Source organism: Miniopterus natalensis, chromosome 18 (genome assembly GCF_054644295.1).
Source record: "Miniopterus natalensis isolate mMinNat1 chromosome 18, mMinNat1.hap1, whole genome shotgun sequence".
Lineage (NCBI taxonomy): Eukaryota > Metazoa > Chordata > Mammalia > Chiroptera > Miniopteridae > Miniopterus > Miniopterus natalensis.
Genome location: NC_142098.1, coordinates 40,328,097 through 40,343,813, shown reverse-complemented (window position 1 = coordinate 40,343,813; position 15,717 = coordinate 40,328,097). Strand labels below are relative to the sequence as shown.

At 57.0% G+C, this 15,717-nt stretch overlaps 1 protein-coding gene across 1 annotated transcript; it reads right to left on the bottom strand.

Moving 5' to 3' along the window:
* Positions 1-372: 372 nt before the first annotated feature.
* On the bottom strand, positions 373-13,991 carry CACNG7 (calcium voltage-gated channel auxiliary subunit gamma 7). The gene is made up of 6 exons (XM_087827336.1): positions 13,924-13,991; positions 11,112-11,336; positions 10,392-10,478; positions 9,868-10,008; positions 896-1,041; positions 373-679 (listed from the first exon to the last, which is right to left on the bottom strand). The coding sequence occupies exons 2-6, from the start codon at positions 11,305-11,307 to the stop codon at positions 422-424; spliced, it is 828 nt and encodes a 275-aa protein (XP_087683462.1). The 5' UTR covers positions 11,308-11,336; positions 13,924-13,991; the 3' UTR covers positions 373-421.
* Positions 13,992-15,717: the final 1,726 nt, after the last annotated feature.

Sequence of the window (15,717 nt, the reverse complement as noted above, 5' to 3'; positions counted from 1 at the left end):
GAGGCCCCTCACTGCGCTCAAGGACCCCAAGGTCCGGCGGGGAGAGCGGCCAGGAGAGAACTGGGGCAGGAGGGAGACAGGGCGGCTGCCGGCCGACTCCCCAGCCCAGCGCCCCTCAGGGAGGCGGCCAACAGTGGGGCTCCGGGGAGGGGGGGCCTGCGTGGGAGAACCCAGAGGGGCGGGGCCTAGGGGAAGGGGCGGGGCCTAGGGGAAGGGGCGGGCAACAGAGGGGGAGGAGCCATCCAATGGCGTGGAGCGGCGGGGAGAGGGGGCGTGGCTACTGGGAGGGGAGGAGTTATGGCGGGGCGGGGGCGGGGCCGAGGCGGGGGCGGGGCCCAGCGCGAGCGGAGTCCTCCAGGGGCAGGGAGCCCCGAGGAGCGGGGGGGCCCCCCAGCAGGGGCAGGGAGCCCGAGCCCGGGCCTCAGCAGGGCGAGGTGGAGATGTGCAGGTGGTCGGGGTACTTGATGGCGGGGGGGTAGTTCTGCGTCATCTGGATGGACACGTCGCTGGAGATGTCCGAGGGGCTGCGGCCGCGGCGCCAGGCCTCGGGCTGCAGGAACTGGCCCGAGTAGTCCGAGCAGTCGCTGAGGCGCGGGCGGTAGAAGGCGGGGTGCGGCCGGTACATCTCCTCCTCCGCGTAGCGCTTGGTGAACAAATACACGGACATCACGCCAGCCCCCTGTGGCGAGGCAGGGTCAGGGTTCCAGAGGCCGGCGCCTGGCTGACTGTACCCCGAGACTCAGATCCCAGGCCCAGGTCCCCAGCCCCCTCGCGCAGAACCCCGAGGCTAGGTGCTCGGCCACCACTCCTAATCCAGAGCCTACGCCCCCAACCCAGGAGTCGGCCCCCCGGCCCCTCCCCATTCAAAACGCTGGTATGGGCCCCAAGACATCACCTCTTTGAGCAGAAAAGAGGAAGCGGCGAAGGCAAACGACCACCCGTAGCGATAGTGGAAATACTGCTCGGAGCTGCTGGGCCTGTTCATGACCTCGTCGTTGATGCTGGAAATGTAGAGAACCAAGCCCACCACCAAGGAGAGGCCTGGGGGAGCAGAGGGGCGCCCTTGCTGGTTAGCAGCGGACCCCTTTCCGCAGCCCCGTGCGGCCCTGTCCCTCCCACCGCTGCTCTGTCCCTCCCCTCCCTACTCGGGCCTGGATGAACTTCTGTCTCTGGAAGCCCCTTGTGTGCTGGGCCTTGGCTGGGTGCAGGGATCCCAGAAATGAATCACCCTCCTTCTCCCTGACCTCAAATTTGTGTCCAGGAGCTCACGATGTCACGGGGGAAGGCAAATATGGCCATTGGTCAACAGGCAGGGTCAGGGTCAGGGTCAGGGTCAGGGGAAACCAAGGAAAGCTTCCTGGAAGAATGGCCCTTGTCCAAAAGCCCCCATTATACTGCTCTAGGCACAGGGACCAGCAGGGGCAAAGGATGGCTTAAGGAGGCTCGATTCCTGGTCGGGGGCACCTGCCGGGGGTTTCGGGCTGGATCCCCGGCAGGGGGCCTGCAGGAGGCAGCCGATCAATGACTCTCATCATTGATGTTTCTCTCTCTCCCTTCCTCTCTCTGAAATCAATAAAAGATATATTTTTTTAATAGAAATGAAGATACAAGTCAAAATGGGGTAAGGCAAGGAAGAACTCTCAGGTGCTCAGGTGCAGTTTAAGCTATTTTACAAATATACGTCATTTCCCAGCTTTGTGTCCTGAAGGATTCCAGAAGCAGTGTCTCCTCAGCAGCAACGAGCATGCCTATCACCCAGATTTTGGTCTCTAATATCATCCTTCACTATATAAGGAGTGAGGGCTCCCAGGAGAAATAGCTAACTCGAAGCCTGGGGAAGTGATGTAAAAGTGTACACATGCCACGAGGTGAGGAAGTGCTGAGAGACAGAGAGACAGAGAGACAGAGATGGGGGGGAGAAACAACAATGTGAGACACAGAGACACACTGGCTGGCTGCACACCAGGGCTGGGGATCAAACCTGCAACCCAGGTATGTGCCCGTGCCTGCGAATGAAACCCACAACCCTTTGGTGCATGGACCACAGAGCCACACCAGCCAGGGCCACACTGAACTTTTAAAAATGTGAATGCATACTGATATATTGATAAAATAAATCTAAGTAAAGAAGAGAGGATTCTTTGCAGAGCTAGAAAACACCATTTTGCAACCTTAGTAGTAACGTCGACTTCCCCTATTGTAAAGGAGCCTGACGAGGCACCAGCTTCACCAGGGGCCGGCATCACGAGCGGCAGGCAGACCCACACCGCGGCCTCCCGGGGGACCCTGCCTCTACCGCGCTTACGTAGCCTTCCCGCTGGAGGTGCGGAACCTGCACCCGCTCCCGAGGAAACTGGGGCACTGTACAACACAACCGCTGCACCCTCCAAAAGGTGTCGACACGAAAGACAATTTTTTGAAAGGCACAGGAACTATATGAAAGATTAAAGGAGACGGAAGAGACACGGCGACAAGGAAATACGAGGCGTGATCTTAGACTGGATCCCAAATCAGGTGGGGGACAGGCTATGAAAGACGCACTGGGACAGCTGGTGGGACGGAACATGGACTGGGTGTCGGCTCCAGCGCTGCATGAAGGGCGAGCTCCTGACTGATGGTTGCACTGCGGCTGGGAAAGGGAGGGCGCAGGGCTGAAGCGTGTAGGGGCGAAGTGCTGGAACTTACGTTCAGACGGTTTCACAGATGGATACACAGATGATATAGATGCGTGATGAACAGATACTAATACACAAATACAACGGAGAGGGAAACGGATGAGAGACAATGATGATAAAGTTTAATATGTAGGTATAGATAAATAATCATTAGATTAGCGAGATGAGTGACAGACATGAAAGAAAGCTGGATAGATGAGAGGTAATAGGCAGGCAGATGATAGATAGATAGATAGATAGATAGATAGATAGATAGATAGATAGATAGATAGATAGATAGATAGATGCAAATGTGCCAAAATGTTAAAATTTGGTCTAGGTGAAGGATATATATGAGTCCACTGTATTATTTTTGCAACTTTCCTGTAGGTTTAAATTATTTCCAAAATAAAAAAATTTAAATAGGCATCCCTAAGATTTAGAAGTAAATACAGCGTAGGGAAGATAGTCAATAATATTGTAATAACTTCGTATGGTGCCAGGTGGATACTAGAGTTATCAAGGTGACTACTTCAGAAGATATATAAATGTCTAATCACAGGCTTGTACACCTGAAACTAATATAATACTGCACATCAACTTTAATTAAAAAAAAAAAAAAAAGTATCCACAAGGTGCCAAAGTGTTACCCGCAGGTTATTGATTCACTGTCCGGAGAACAATGTCCCTTTTCAAAGGCGAGCTCCGATGCCCACCCCCTTTACCAAGCGTTCAGACTCTGTGCCCCCGACGCGATCTACTCCCCGCAATAAAGGCATAACGAGCCCAGCTCCTCCGAAGCTTCCTGCCAAACATGTTTAACCGGAGCCTCCGCGATCTAAGCTGGTCTAGACATAACTTCCAGGTCACAGAAAACACAAGGTAAGAGGAATAAATTAAATGATGCCACGAGGAACCGATCAAACAAATCCAGGGCGTGGGCTGCTCCACAAGAGAACAAAGGTAAGAGCCAACCAGGGAGAGCCAGGCACGGCTACGTCTCCGGGTGTGCTGTCGGGCGGGAACAGCACCGCCCATCCAGCAAGTATTTTGCTTGGTAACCCTCACCCGATATTTTTTCCATTCGTTTTTTTAAAGAGAGCGGGAAGCAGTGAGGGAGGGGGAGAGAGAGAAACAGCGATGTGAGAGAGACGCACGGACTGGCTGCCTCCTGCACGCACCCAGCACGGGGCGGGACTGAACCTGCAACCCTGCGGTGAGCAGGCCGACACTCTAACCACGAGCCACACCCGCCAGGGCTATAAAGTATTTTGGCAGAAAAAAAAAATTTAATTAATTATACCTAGACCTGATCAACAACCGTGTCACAGAAAACTACAGGGCTGGGTCGACATATTAAACCGCGACACGGGAACGCGACTGGGAAAATCAAGGGCGTGGGAATTCTACAAGACAAATGGCCAGCTTTCTTCAACAAATAAATGGCAAGGTAAAAGCAGGAGAGGGGCTGTTACAGACTAAAAGAGGCTTCGGAGATCTATCCACTGCACACACAAGTGGAACGTGGATCCCAGTTTATAGCAAAGTAACTGTAAAAAAGGCCTTGATGAGGCAGGTGGGGATGCTGAAGGCTTACTAGATATTAAATGATATTAAGCAGCTGTTCTTAATAGTCTGGGCATGATTACGGTGCCGTGATGTCTGTGTTAAATAACAAGATGCTTATTTCCCAGAGAGAGACTGAGATGCTGGTGGGTAAGACGGTTTCACGCTTGAGACTGGCTCTAAAATAATGCGGCGAAGTGTAGAAGGGAGGTACAGCAGTGTGGCTTAAAAAAGGAATCGCCATATGTTGGCAATTGTTGAAACTCAGTGAAGGATACGTGGCATTTCTTTATACTATTCTTTCTACGTTTTTGTAATGAAGTACATTTTAAAAGTCAGCGTTGTAAATAAAATAGTGGGAGAACTAGTGTAGCTTAAAAGAGACATTAACCCAATACTACGTGTGAACCTGGGTTAAATCTTGGTTCTGGGGGAAAGCTGTAAAAGGCATTCTTTTTAAATTTGTTTAAAGATCTCTCTCTCCCCCTCTCTCTAGAAATCAATTAAAAACGTGTGTGTGTGTGAAGAATGCTCAGCCATCAGGTCATGCCCATTTTACTCCCTGAATCTCTCCTAAATCTAAACCCCCTTTGGGAACCCAAGCCCACTGACCCAGCTAAGGCTAATTCTCCATGCCTGCCCCCAAATCAGCGTCTCCCTGCTCTAGAAACTGGCTCTTTCTAACTCCCAAACTGGAGTCCATCCTTTGTTGTCAAAACTCCCCCTTGGCTCCCTCCTATACACAGGAAAATACTCACTCCTCAGCCTGCCACCCCCGGCTCCGGACGCCCTGACCCTGCTCACCACGCCCGCCTCGCCCCAAGTCCCATGTTTCACGTTACGGTTCCAGAAAAACAAACGTTGTCCATCAGGAGGGCCAGGAGCAGGGGTTGATGAGAAGGAAACAAGCGCTTACAGATGCAAAGGCCTGGCCTGTAGTTTTGCTCTTAGCCGCTGAGCATCGCACAGAAACGACGTCAGCAGGCGGGTTCTCCTTGCCCTTTTCTCCTCCCTGGCCATTGCAGAGGGACTCTAGCTCTCCAAAAATAACCTCCTTCCCCTCTTTCTCCCTCCCTTTCCCTGTAACCCAACTCTCTCCCCACCCCCTGCCCTGCATCTCTTCCAAAATTCCCAGCGCGCAGGAGGCGAGAATCAGCTCCACTGGGCGCGGGCGAGACCGCGGGTCAGCACCACGGAGAGCGGCGCCGCGCCCCAGGGTCGCCGCCCGGGGTTGCGTCCCACAGGAGGCAGCGCTCTCGCTTCTCCGGCGAAAGCCTCCCTCCCCCTCCAGCATCATCCGCTTGGGTGTCACCTCCGGTTGGAAGCCTGGTCACCCCCACCCTCCCCAGCACCCTGCTGTGTCAGGGACCGCATCTCCCCTGGGACAGCGCGCCCTGCCCTGCCCTTATCATCTGTTCCCTCCACAAATAGTTCAGCATGTACTTTGCACCAGCAACTCATCTAGGCTCGGGGGTATTTGTAAAGGTCCCTGAGGCTCGGGGTTTACATTCTGTCGCGCACCCAAGTGTCGCAGGTTCGATTCCAGGTCAAGGGCACGTACCTGGGTTGCAGGTTTGGATGCCCGGCCCCAGGCGGGGCTTTGTGCGGGAGGCAACCTATCAAAGGTGATTCTTTCTCCCCGCCACCCCCCTTCAACTCTCTCTAAAAAATAATGAAGATGAACCAAATAAAATAAAAAATTAAAAAACAAGGAATGGGGTAGCAGAGGGGGCAGGGCGACATTGCACACTGTTGCCAGAGAGACACAGGGAAGAGGGGACATTCCCGCCCTGTGAGAATCAGGGGGCAGGGACTGCCGAGCACAGAGGGCCAGTGAGTGTAAAAGTCCCCGGTGAGGCTGAGGTTTGCATTTTCAAAGAGTAGCAGGAGGCCAGCGTAGCTGGAGTTATAAGCAAAGGAGAGAGTGTCAGTGGGTTAGGAAATGAGGCCAGGGATCTGAGCAGCAGCCAAACCGTGAAAGGCCGGCATGAGGAGTTTGGAAATATTCTAAGTGCATCAAAGCACTGGAGAGTGTAGTGGCCTGCGACCAGCTTCCACGGGTGGCGGCCGGGGGCTGTTCCGAGAGTGGCTGCAGGAGGTGGGCTCTCATCTAGGATTCGGCATGTCTCCAGTGCCCAGCACCGGGCCCGGCCTGCAGGATGTCCCTGTCAGTGCCTGATGAGTGAATAAATGAGCTTGGGCAGAGCACCGCCTTGAGGATCAGGGGCTAATACGGGCCATGCCCGGGAAGCATCCCTCTTATGACCTGGAAAGAAAGGAACCAATGCCATTCCAGCCTCCCCACCTGTCTCACCAACCACGCCGGTCAGCCAGCTGGTTCTATCGCTTTCTCTGGTCACCTTCTTCTATCTCAAAGCCATCCAGCCTCCTTTGTCTTCCCAGCTCAAACCTCATCTGTTACTGCTCGGACCGCTCCGTAAGCCTCCTCGGTTTTCCCGTCTCCCTCTAGTGCACCCCAACACAGGTCCCGAGGGATACCCAATACCGACTGTGGCCCTGTCCCTCTCCTGCCCCTAATGCCTGCATTGCCTTCTCCAGGACTGAATGCCAACCCCACCATTTCCCAGACCTCGGCTACTCCTGTCTCTCTCCCTCTCTACGTCTTGGTCTTCTCATTGGGAACATGAGGTGGTTGGACCCGACCGTGTGGTTCTAAGATCTGAGATACTGGTACAGCTTCCATCCTTTCCTCTCCTAAATCGCCTTCGTCTTTATGATTGTATGGGGCAGTATGTGCCGTGGTCAGCTTAACCTCTGGCTGCTTCTGTCTCCTCTGCTGGAAAACGGGAACAATAATAGTGATGTCTGCCTTACCAGGCGAAGAAAAATAAATAACCTAATTGGCATAAGGCACATCCAAATTCCCCAACCCATGGCACTCAATAGTGTTCATTATTACGCTTGTTGTTGTTACTCCTCCTACTTATGTGTGTAAAACTACCACGTGTTAAAAAAACAAAACTACCACATGCTGAGCAGCTACTATTATAGACCAGGCCCTGGGCTGGTCCTTCACACCCGTGATCTAGACCAGGCGTCAGCAAACTACAATTCGTGCCACCGAGTGTTTGTATGGTTTGTGAGCTAAGTGTGGTTTTTACACTTTTTAATGGTGTGGGGAAAGGGAACACAAAAATTTCATTCCATCACTATTTCTGCCCCCTTTACCCTTTCCTAGCCCCTCCCACCCACACCTTTCCCTCTGGTAATCACCAGACTGCTGTCCAGGGTGGAAAACACACACTGCAATATACAGATGATGTATTATAGACTCGTACCCCTGAAACCTATTCCCAAATAAAATATAAATTTACAAATGTCACCCCAGTAAATTCAATTCTAAAAATGTAAAAATAAAAAATTTCATGACCCACGAAAATTACACTGAATTTAAAATTCAGGGCCCATAAATAGTATTAGCAGAGCTCAGCCATGCCCATTGCTTCACCTCCGGGTGCTTTGCTACAACTCCACAGCTCACAAAGTCAGAAATACTTGCGATCTAACACTTGCCGACCCCTGCCCAAGACTTGTCCACTCAGCAGTTCCACAGAGGATGGCTGTGGCACACACAGGGAGCATTGGGATTTGAACCCGTCTTTCCAGGCTCACAGCGGCCCGTTCCTTCAGCCGCTACACCCACAACCTTGAACGTACACAATGGATACCTTGCGGCGGGTGCATATGAAACAAACTCGAGGAACGAGTTCAGAAAGCGGAGCTCAATCCCCTCCGACTGCTCTGTTGTTACATCAGAGGCCAGACTGACTTCCAGCCCCGAGAGCATCACTGACCCTCAGCTTGACCTTGGGAAGTCGGGACCGGTGCTCTGGTAGACGCGTGGCTTTTGTGATGAGAAAAACCCTCAATTCTAACCCAGCCCTGCCATTGACTAGCTACGGCTCCTCTTCCGTTTCCATTTCTGTGAAACACAAACAATGGTATTTTCTTTCTAATGTTTTGGGTCGATGAAATAAAGTCTCCATGCCCCACTTTCTCTCTCTCTAGGCCACTATTTTTTTCCATCTGAAAAAAATGATGAGACCTTTCGCTCTGACACTCGGGGATGGTGACAACCTATGCGTCTTATTTTAGCTCAGTGTCTGGCTCCGCATGCTGTGATTCAAGTTCGCGCAGAGGTTGCACCCTGGTTTCCCTGGGAAAAGTCTCGTCAGCGCAGGTTGGAGGCCTGAGGGAGGTTTAGCCTAGAGAGAGCTGGGTGGGAGCAGCGAGGAGACTGGGGGAAGGGTGTTCAAAAATCCACCTCTATTTGCAGAGCCACCACAAAATGGGGAGCCAAGTGGGGGCCCCAGGGAAATGAGATGTACGACAGGGTTTGTTCATAAAATACCAGCTGGATTAAAAGGACCCGAATAGCGCTTAATTAAATTATGCTGAGTTCATTTGAATTGAAATGAAGAATTGAGTCAGAATGGATTCGGGTCAGGTAGACCAGATGGGTGGAGTCAAACGTATTAGAGCTGAGTTGAGCGGCCGACCTGACGAGGGGGGCCGGACAGACCAAACTGAGCTGCAGTTTGGAAGAGGGCAACACAGAAGGACTCCACTCCACACCTCAGTGCGCTCAAGTCCTCAGGCACCGGCCTATGCTGGAATCTTGGGCAACTCCCTGCACAGTTCTGGGCCTCAGTACCCCCATTTTATTAGGTGAGTGCTACTAATAACTCCCGGGCAGAGATGTTATAAGAAGGATGTGTGATCATTTATAGCTCAGAAGATAAAGAAATAGAGACACATACTGAATTCTAGCTGATGACCTGCATAATGCAGTATTTAGGGTAGAGTGTACTGATGCATCAACTCACTTTGGAATGCACAAAAAATAGTGAGATAAAGCTCTGGCCGGGCAACTCGGTTGGTGAGAGCATCGTCCTGATACACCAAGGTCGCAGGTTTGATCCCCAGGCAGGGCACATACAGAATCAATCAATGATGCATAGATAAGTGGAACAGCAAATCTCTCTCTCTCTCTCTCTCTCTCTCGTCAAAAAATTTTTAAATTAATGATAATAATAAGATAGGTTGATGGATGGGAGAAATATAGATAGATGAACAGATTCAGAACAAAGCAAGTCTAGTCATATGGTAATGGTTGACTCTAAGTAGTGGGTCCATGGGTGTTCAGTCCAACATTTTTCGCCTTTTCTGTTTGAAAATTCAGATAAAATGTTGCACAGGAAATAAAGAGCCATGCAATCTGTTACTTGCTAAAATATCAGGAGTGGTTAAAAATACAGCCTCTGGAGGGAAAATTCATGAGTTTGAGCCCCAGCTCTGCCTCTCACTGGCCCTGAGCAATGACCTCATCTCTGAGTGTTTGTTTCCACATCTGTGAAATGGGGCTATTAATAGCGTTCATCTCACAGGGTCCTGCGTATCAGCACAGAGCCTGGCACCTAATTAGCACCTCATAAGCATTCGCTATGACTCTGCGGGACGGGCACTGCTCCCTCCATCTCACAGAGGAGGAGTGGAGCCCAGAGAGGTCCTGCAGCGCCTCCAGGATTACACAGCAAGGAAGCGACTTTCTTGGTGGAAGAGGGAACCACAGGCTCCTGGAACCTAAAAGAGCCCCCCGGCCCTCAAGTCCTTCCCTTGGGCCCACCTGATAGGATGAAGAAGATTCCAGAAACGAAGGCCAGAATGGTCCTCTGGGGGCGGATGTGGCCGATGTTGCTGATGACGAAGGCGGTGAACACGAGGAAGAGGCTGACCATGGGGAAGGGGGTGGCTGTGCGCACTGTCTCTGGGGGAGGGAGGGAGGGGAGAGACGGGGGTGAGAGGGGCAATCTGGGGCACCCCTCCCCCCTCCCCTGACCTCTCCGCTTTCACCGTCCCGCTACCTCTTTAGGTGGTTTCTCCCCTTTCCACAGACTCTTTCCCTTTCTGGTAATTCCGCTACTGACCCCAGGCCCCCACTCAGGCCACACCTCCTTGGGTTTGACCCCACCCCTGTTGGCCCCACCCCGCCTAGGCCCCGCCCATTCGACCCGGCCCCACCCCCTTCCCAACCGCTCTGCCTTCTCCGCAGCCCCCCCCCCCCCGGTCCCCCCCCCCCCCCGTCCCTCCATCCCCCCAGGACCTGCCCTCTGATCCTGCCCGTTGCCTAGGCCCCCAGCTTCCCCTCACTCAGAATGTTCTCCGTGTTTTCCGTCACCAAGTTGATCTCCGGTTCAAGGAAATACTCGGAGGCCACGCAGCGACCCTTCTCCCGACCTGGGGGCGTGATAAGAAGGCAGGGCTGGATGAGAGCCTTCTGAGCTCGGGGGCGGCCCGGGGCGCGGTGCCCAGTGGGGAGGCCCCGGGCTGGGGGTGGCCTCACCGAGAGTTGGGGGGAGATGGGCAGAGGTCGCGGAGCGCCTGCTGCCCGCTGCCCCAGCGACCAGGCCCCTGGATGGAGGACAAGGCTCGAACCCTGGGTCGCAAGTGAGGAGGGGCTCTGGGCACGACCCCTGGGCCCCTAAAGACAATGAGGCAGTGGGTGGCAAGGTTTCTCGCAGGGGGGGTCTCTGTGGTCGTTGGGCAGCGTGGGTTTTTTATCCTGTTCATTTAGCCCTGGGACTGTCCCGGGGACAAGCTCTGCGCCTAGATTACCACTTCTAAGGGGGCAGAGGGGGAGACTCTGCGGTTCCCAGGGGTCAGGCGCCAGGAGATTGTGTGAGCACTGGGGCTCCCAGATCCAGGGAGTAGAGGGCTAGAAACTGGGTCTCCATGTAGGACTCTGACTCTCCAGGACAGAATGAGGATCGGTTTCTGGATTTCTGGAATCCAAGAGATGGAACCAAGGACCCTTGGGCCCCGCCCAGGCAAGGCAGGGGCCGCTGGGCCGAGGGCAGGCGAGGTCCGTACCTGCGAAGAAGCAGACGCGCCAGAGGCCGGCGTGCAGGGCCATCTTGACCTCCGTGGTCTGGTTCTGCGGCAGCACCGTCCCCTCCTCCATGTACAGCCAGTAGTCAGTGCTCACGGCGATGCCCACGAGCAGCAGGCCGCACGCCCCGAACACGCTGCTCAGCAGGGTCAGGGCGCGGCTGCTGCAGTGACTCATCGTCAGCGGCGGGGGGCGCCCTGCGGGGCCTGAGGACCAGAAGCTGCCCTGGAGAGGCCTGATGGGACCCACTGGACAACTCACCCCCACGCACCCACCTGGGACAGAGGCCCCGGGCCAGAGACACCAATCCCCAAACCTCTCCAATCTGACCTCTGTGGGTTTGAACCAGTGACACCAACTGTTGACCTTCAACCCTAGAACTGGCCTTCCCGAACCTGACACCTGTGCTCTGGCTCTGGGTCCTGATCAGAGACCACACACCAGAGCCCCAGCCCCAGGATAAGGCTTCCAACCCTAATCCAGGGACTGAAACTTGACTCCAGCCACGTGTCTGGACCTGGGTGCCAAATATCATGACTTCAGGTAGAAATTCAGTTTCTAGACTCTCAACCCCAGAACCAAGCCCTCCAACATGAACCTTATGCGCCGACCCGAGACTTTAACCATAGACGCTAGACTCCACCAGGATCCCTAAGCCTGAGCCTGGTCCTGTGACTCAGAAGTGATTACGGTGACCAGGCATGCCAACACTAGGGCCAGGCACACCTTCCCAACCTCGACTGTGTCCTGGTGCAAGCCACAAGCCTTGAATACCAATTTCAACAGGGCTCACGACCTCAACTCCAAGCCAGGACCCAGATCTCTGGACCCTGAGTGTTGAAACTTCAACACTGGATGCTGAGCAATGTGACCTGTGTAGAAACCCAACCCAAGCCACCCAAGTTTGACTCCATTGTCTCACTACTTTCCCTTGGGCTCTGTCTCTGAGTAGAAACCAGAAATCCAAGTGGGTCACCAACAAAGGACCTAATCCCATGTCCTAGACTCAGGCCCTTGACCTCAGGCCTACCTAAGACCTTGAGCACAGGCCCCCACCTAATTAGACTCATATTTTGATCTTTAACACACAATTCTAACACCAAGAACTTGACCCTTGACCTTCTAACTCTGATCCTGTGTCTTGACCTCAATTTGGTACCCCAATCTGAGATTCCAGAACCCTAATTCCCCCCAATCCAAAATCCAGGCAGGCCCCTGAACCAGGGATGCTGGAACTCCATCCCAGACTGCTGGATCCCAAACACTGGGACCCAGGAACCAGGAACCAGGAACCAGAATTTTGGATGGGGACTCCAGAATGTCAAAACCATGATCTGGGAACCACCCCCCAAATTCAGCACCCTAACCAGAGCACCCCAGTCAAATGGGTGACCCTCCACATTGGGGATCAGTGCCCTGAACTCTAAAAACCCCCATCAGGAAGCCCAGGATCCCATCCCCCTCATCCCCCATCACAAGACCCCGGAATTCTCTACCAGGGATCCTGGACTCCACTTCCCATGCCAGGACTTCTCATTACAGACCCTCTTCGACAGCCAACCTGCAACTCTGATCCCCGTGACACTGCAACCTCAAAACAAGAGATCTCCAGCCCATAGCAGGGGGGACCCCCAATTCCAATCAGGAATCTGGAGGTTCCAACAAGGATGCTCCTCACCCCTCTGTCCACCACCCTCACCACCACCACCGACTTTCCCCCTAAACTACACAAGTCCATGATTTGGGGGGCTCACCATGGGATCCCCACCCTGTCTCAACGAGACACTTCTACATCTCTGAACACCAGAGTCCTCATCAGCTTTTAACAAGGAAGGTCGAGAGCCCCAGATGGCTCCCAACAATGCAGCCAAGATTTGAGACCCACTTTTTTTTTTTTTTAACCAAAATGCTGGTGGCCTTGACACTCTGCCCCACCCCAATAAGGAGTCCGAAACAACTTTCACCGCCGCCCTCCCCCCAGCATGCGCGCCCCCACCGGCCCGGCCTCCCAGAGGGCTCAGGGGTGGAGGCTGGCGGCGCTCAGACCAGCTTCCCTCCCATCCCCCGTCCCATGGGCTTGACCGCCAGCTGCCAGCTCCTCTCTGGGTCGGCCCAGCTCGGACGCAACATTAAAACCCAGTCTCCCGGCTGCCTGGGCCCGGGCGGCTGACCTCAGCTCCCCCGCGGACCGGCCCGGGGGCCGTCTGCCCTCCCCCTCGGGAGCCCCTCCTCCGAGCCCCGTCCCGCTCGCGCCACAGGCCCGCCCGCGCCCTCCGCTCGCCGCCGGCCCCGTCCACCCGCGGGGACCCTCCCCCAGGCCCGGAGGTCCTTCTGCGCCTTCCCTCCGGCCTCTCCAGGACCCCAGCCTTCGCATCCCCCGGGCCCCTTCTCCAAGCCCAAGTCCAAACTCCATCTCCTTTCAACCTCGGGGGAGAGGGGGGGCCGTACCCCCGCTTTCCGGGGGCCCCTTCCCAGACTCGCACCCTGCTCGTAGCGGGCCAGGCGCTCCCCCTCCGCCAGGACCGCCTCCCTCGAGGCCCCGGCCCGCGCCCCCCCGGGGGCCCAGGGTCTCCGCGCCTCGGACACGACGAGCAGGGTTGTCCCACTCCGGACCCTCGGACCCCGTCCTTCGGGATTCCCGAGGCCCAAACGTCCCTCCTTCCCCCATTGCCTCCCGAGCCGCCGGAATGCCACCCCCCGGAGCCCCTCGGGCCCCCGTCAGCCCCAGCCCGCGCCCCCCAGCCGCCTCGCGGGGAGCCCCCACCCCTTCCCGGAGCCTCCCCGCGCGCTCACCTCGCTCAGGGCTGGGCGGACGCTCCGGGCCGCGGGCCCCGCAGCCGCATGACCGGCCCCGCGGCTTCCCCCGGCCGCCGCCGCCGCCCCCGGGGTCGCCGATGCCCGCGCCCCCCGCCCCCGCCCCGGAGCCCGGCGTCCCGGCCCCCTCCGGGCCTCCCACCCCCCACCCCCCGCGCCCGCGGCCTCACTCGGCGGACGACGCCGGGAGCTGCGACCCGCGGCCCCTCATTGGCTGCGGCGGAGGAGGGGAGGGGCGCGGGGGGCGGGCGGGAGGGAGGGGTGCGGGGGGCGGGCGGCGGGCCTGGAGAGTGGGGGAGGCGGGGGGCCGGGCCGGGACGGAGCCGAGCGCCGGCGGGGGCCGGGGGAAGCCCGCGGAGAGCGCGCAGGGCCCAGGCGCACCGGCCCGGGCTGGGCGAGCCTGCGACCCGCGGTCTGCAGACGGAGGGACACGAGATGCCCGAGAGGGGCGGGGGAGAGGGAGAGGAGGGGCGGGGAGCGGGTCCCAGACCCCCGCCTCCCGGCGCAGGGGCTCTGGGGCGCGGCGAGCGGGGAGGCCAGGCGGCGGAGACGGGAGGCGCAGGGCGCGCTCAGAGGCCGGCCTTGGGCGGAGATGCTGGGACCCAGGCACCTTGAGCCAGGCGGAGCCAGGGACCCTGAGAGGAGAGACAGCGGGGCAATCCTTGGGGTCCCCTGATGGGGCTGGGGCGGAGCCTGGGGTCTGGGCGGCGGGAGGAGGCGGGAGGGGGCGTCCCGGGCCGGGGTCCCCAGAGCAGCAGGCGGGCGCAGAGCGGAGCCGGGTCCTGCAGCCGCCGCGGAGCCGGGAGCCGGGCCAGCCCCCCCCGCCGTGATGTCAGCGGGGCCACTCTTAAAGGGGCAGGCCCCCGCCGAGGGTCGGAGCGGGGGCTGGGGGCCGCGGGCACTGGGTGGGGGCACCGCGGCCGTGCTGGGGGAGACAAGGGAAGCCCTAGTATCCAGCTGGACGGAGTCCCGGAAACTCTAGAAGGACGAAGAGACGCCGGGGGCCCCCCGAGGGGGCCTGCGAAGCTTTGGGGCTCAGTCCCTCTAAACACAGACGTAGGCACACCGCTCGACCCGCCTGCCCCGTCCAGGGACTACATTTCCCATCAGCCCTGGCGGCGAGGGGTCGCACTTGGGGGAAGGGTCCACCGCGGTGTCTGCCGGGATGTGTAGTCCATTTGCAGGCGCCCCTCCGCTCGGCTCCCCCCACTCGCAACTGGGTCAAGGGAAGGAGGCCCGGACGGCGCCTCTGCCTGCTGCCTCAGTCTCCCATCCTTAAGCTCCCGGGTTCTGGTCGTTTAGGTTTGTGTGTCGTGGGGTCAGTCCCTCTGATCAAATCTCCGGGTGCCCCAGGGGTAGGCTCCCCGGCTCAGGACTTCCCAGGGTCTGCGTGTCCGTGTGTCTGTGGGGCTTGCGCGGTGCTGAGTACGCGCGCTAGTCTCTCTATGCCCGGGGTCTCCCTGATGCTGTCACTGGGTTGCCACCTGCCGGGCACACGTGCCCTGCGGCCTCTCTGGGTCTGTCCCTCTCCATCTCAAGCCGGGAGTATCTTCTCCCTCCTAGCCCTGGGCGCTTTCCCTCGCCCTCCCGCCCCCTCCATTCTCTCTGTTGTTTCTGTGTGCAGTCATTGTCCCACCTCCGCACCCCCTTAGAAGAAAAACACCCAAACACCTCAGCGTCAGCATCCCAAATTTATTCTCCAGCAGCTGTGGCTGGATGGGAGAGAGGCAAAGAGAAGAGGAGCTGAGGGGAGGGGGGTCCCCGAGAGTGGCA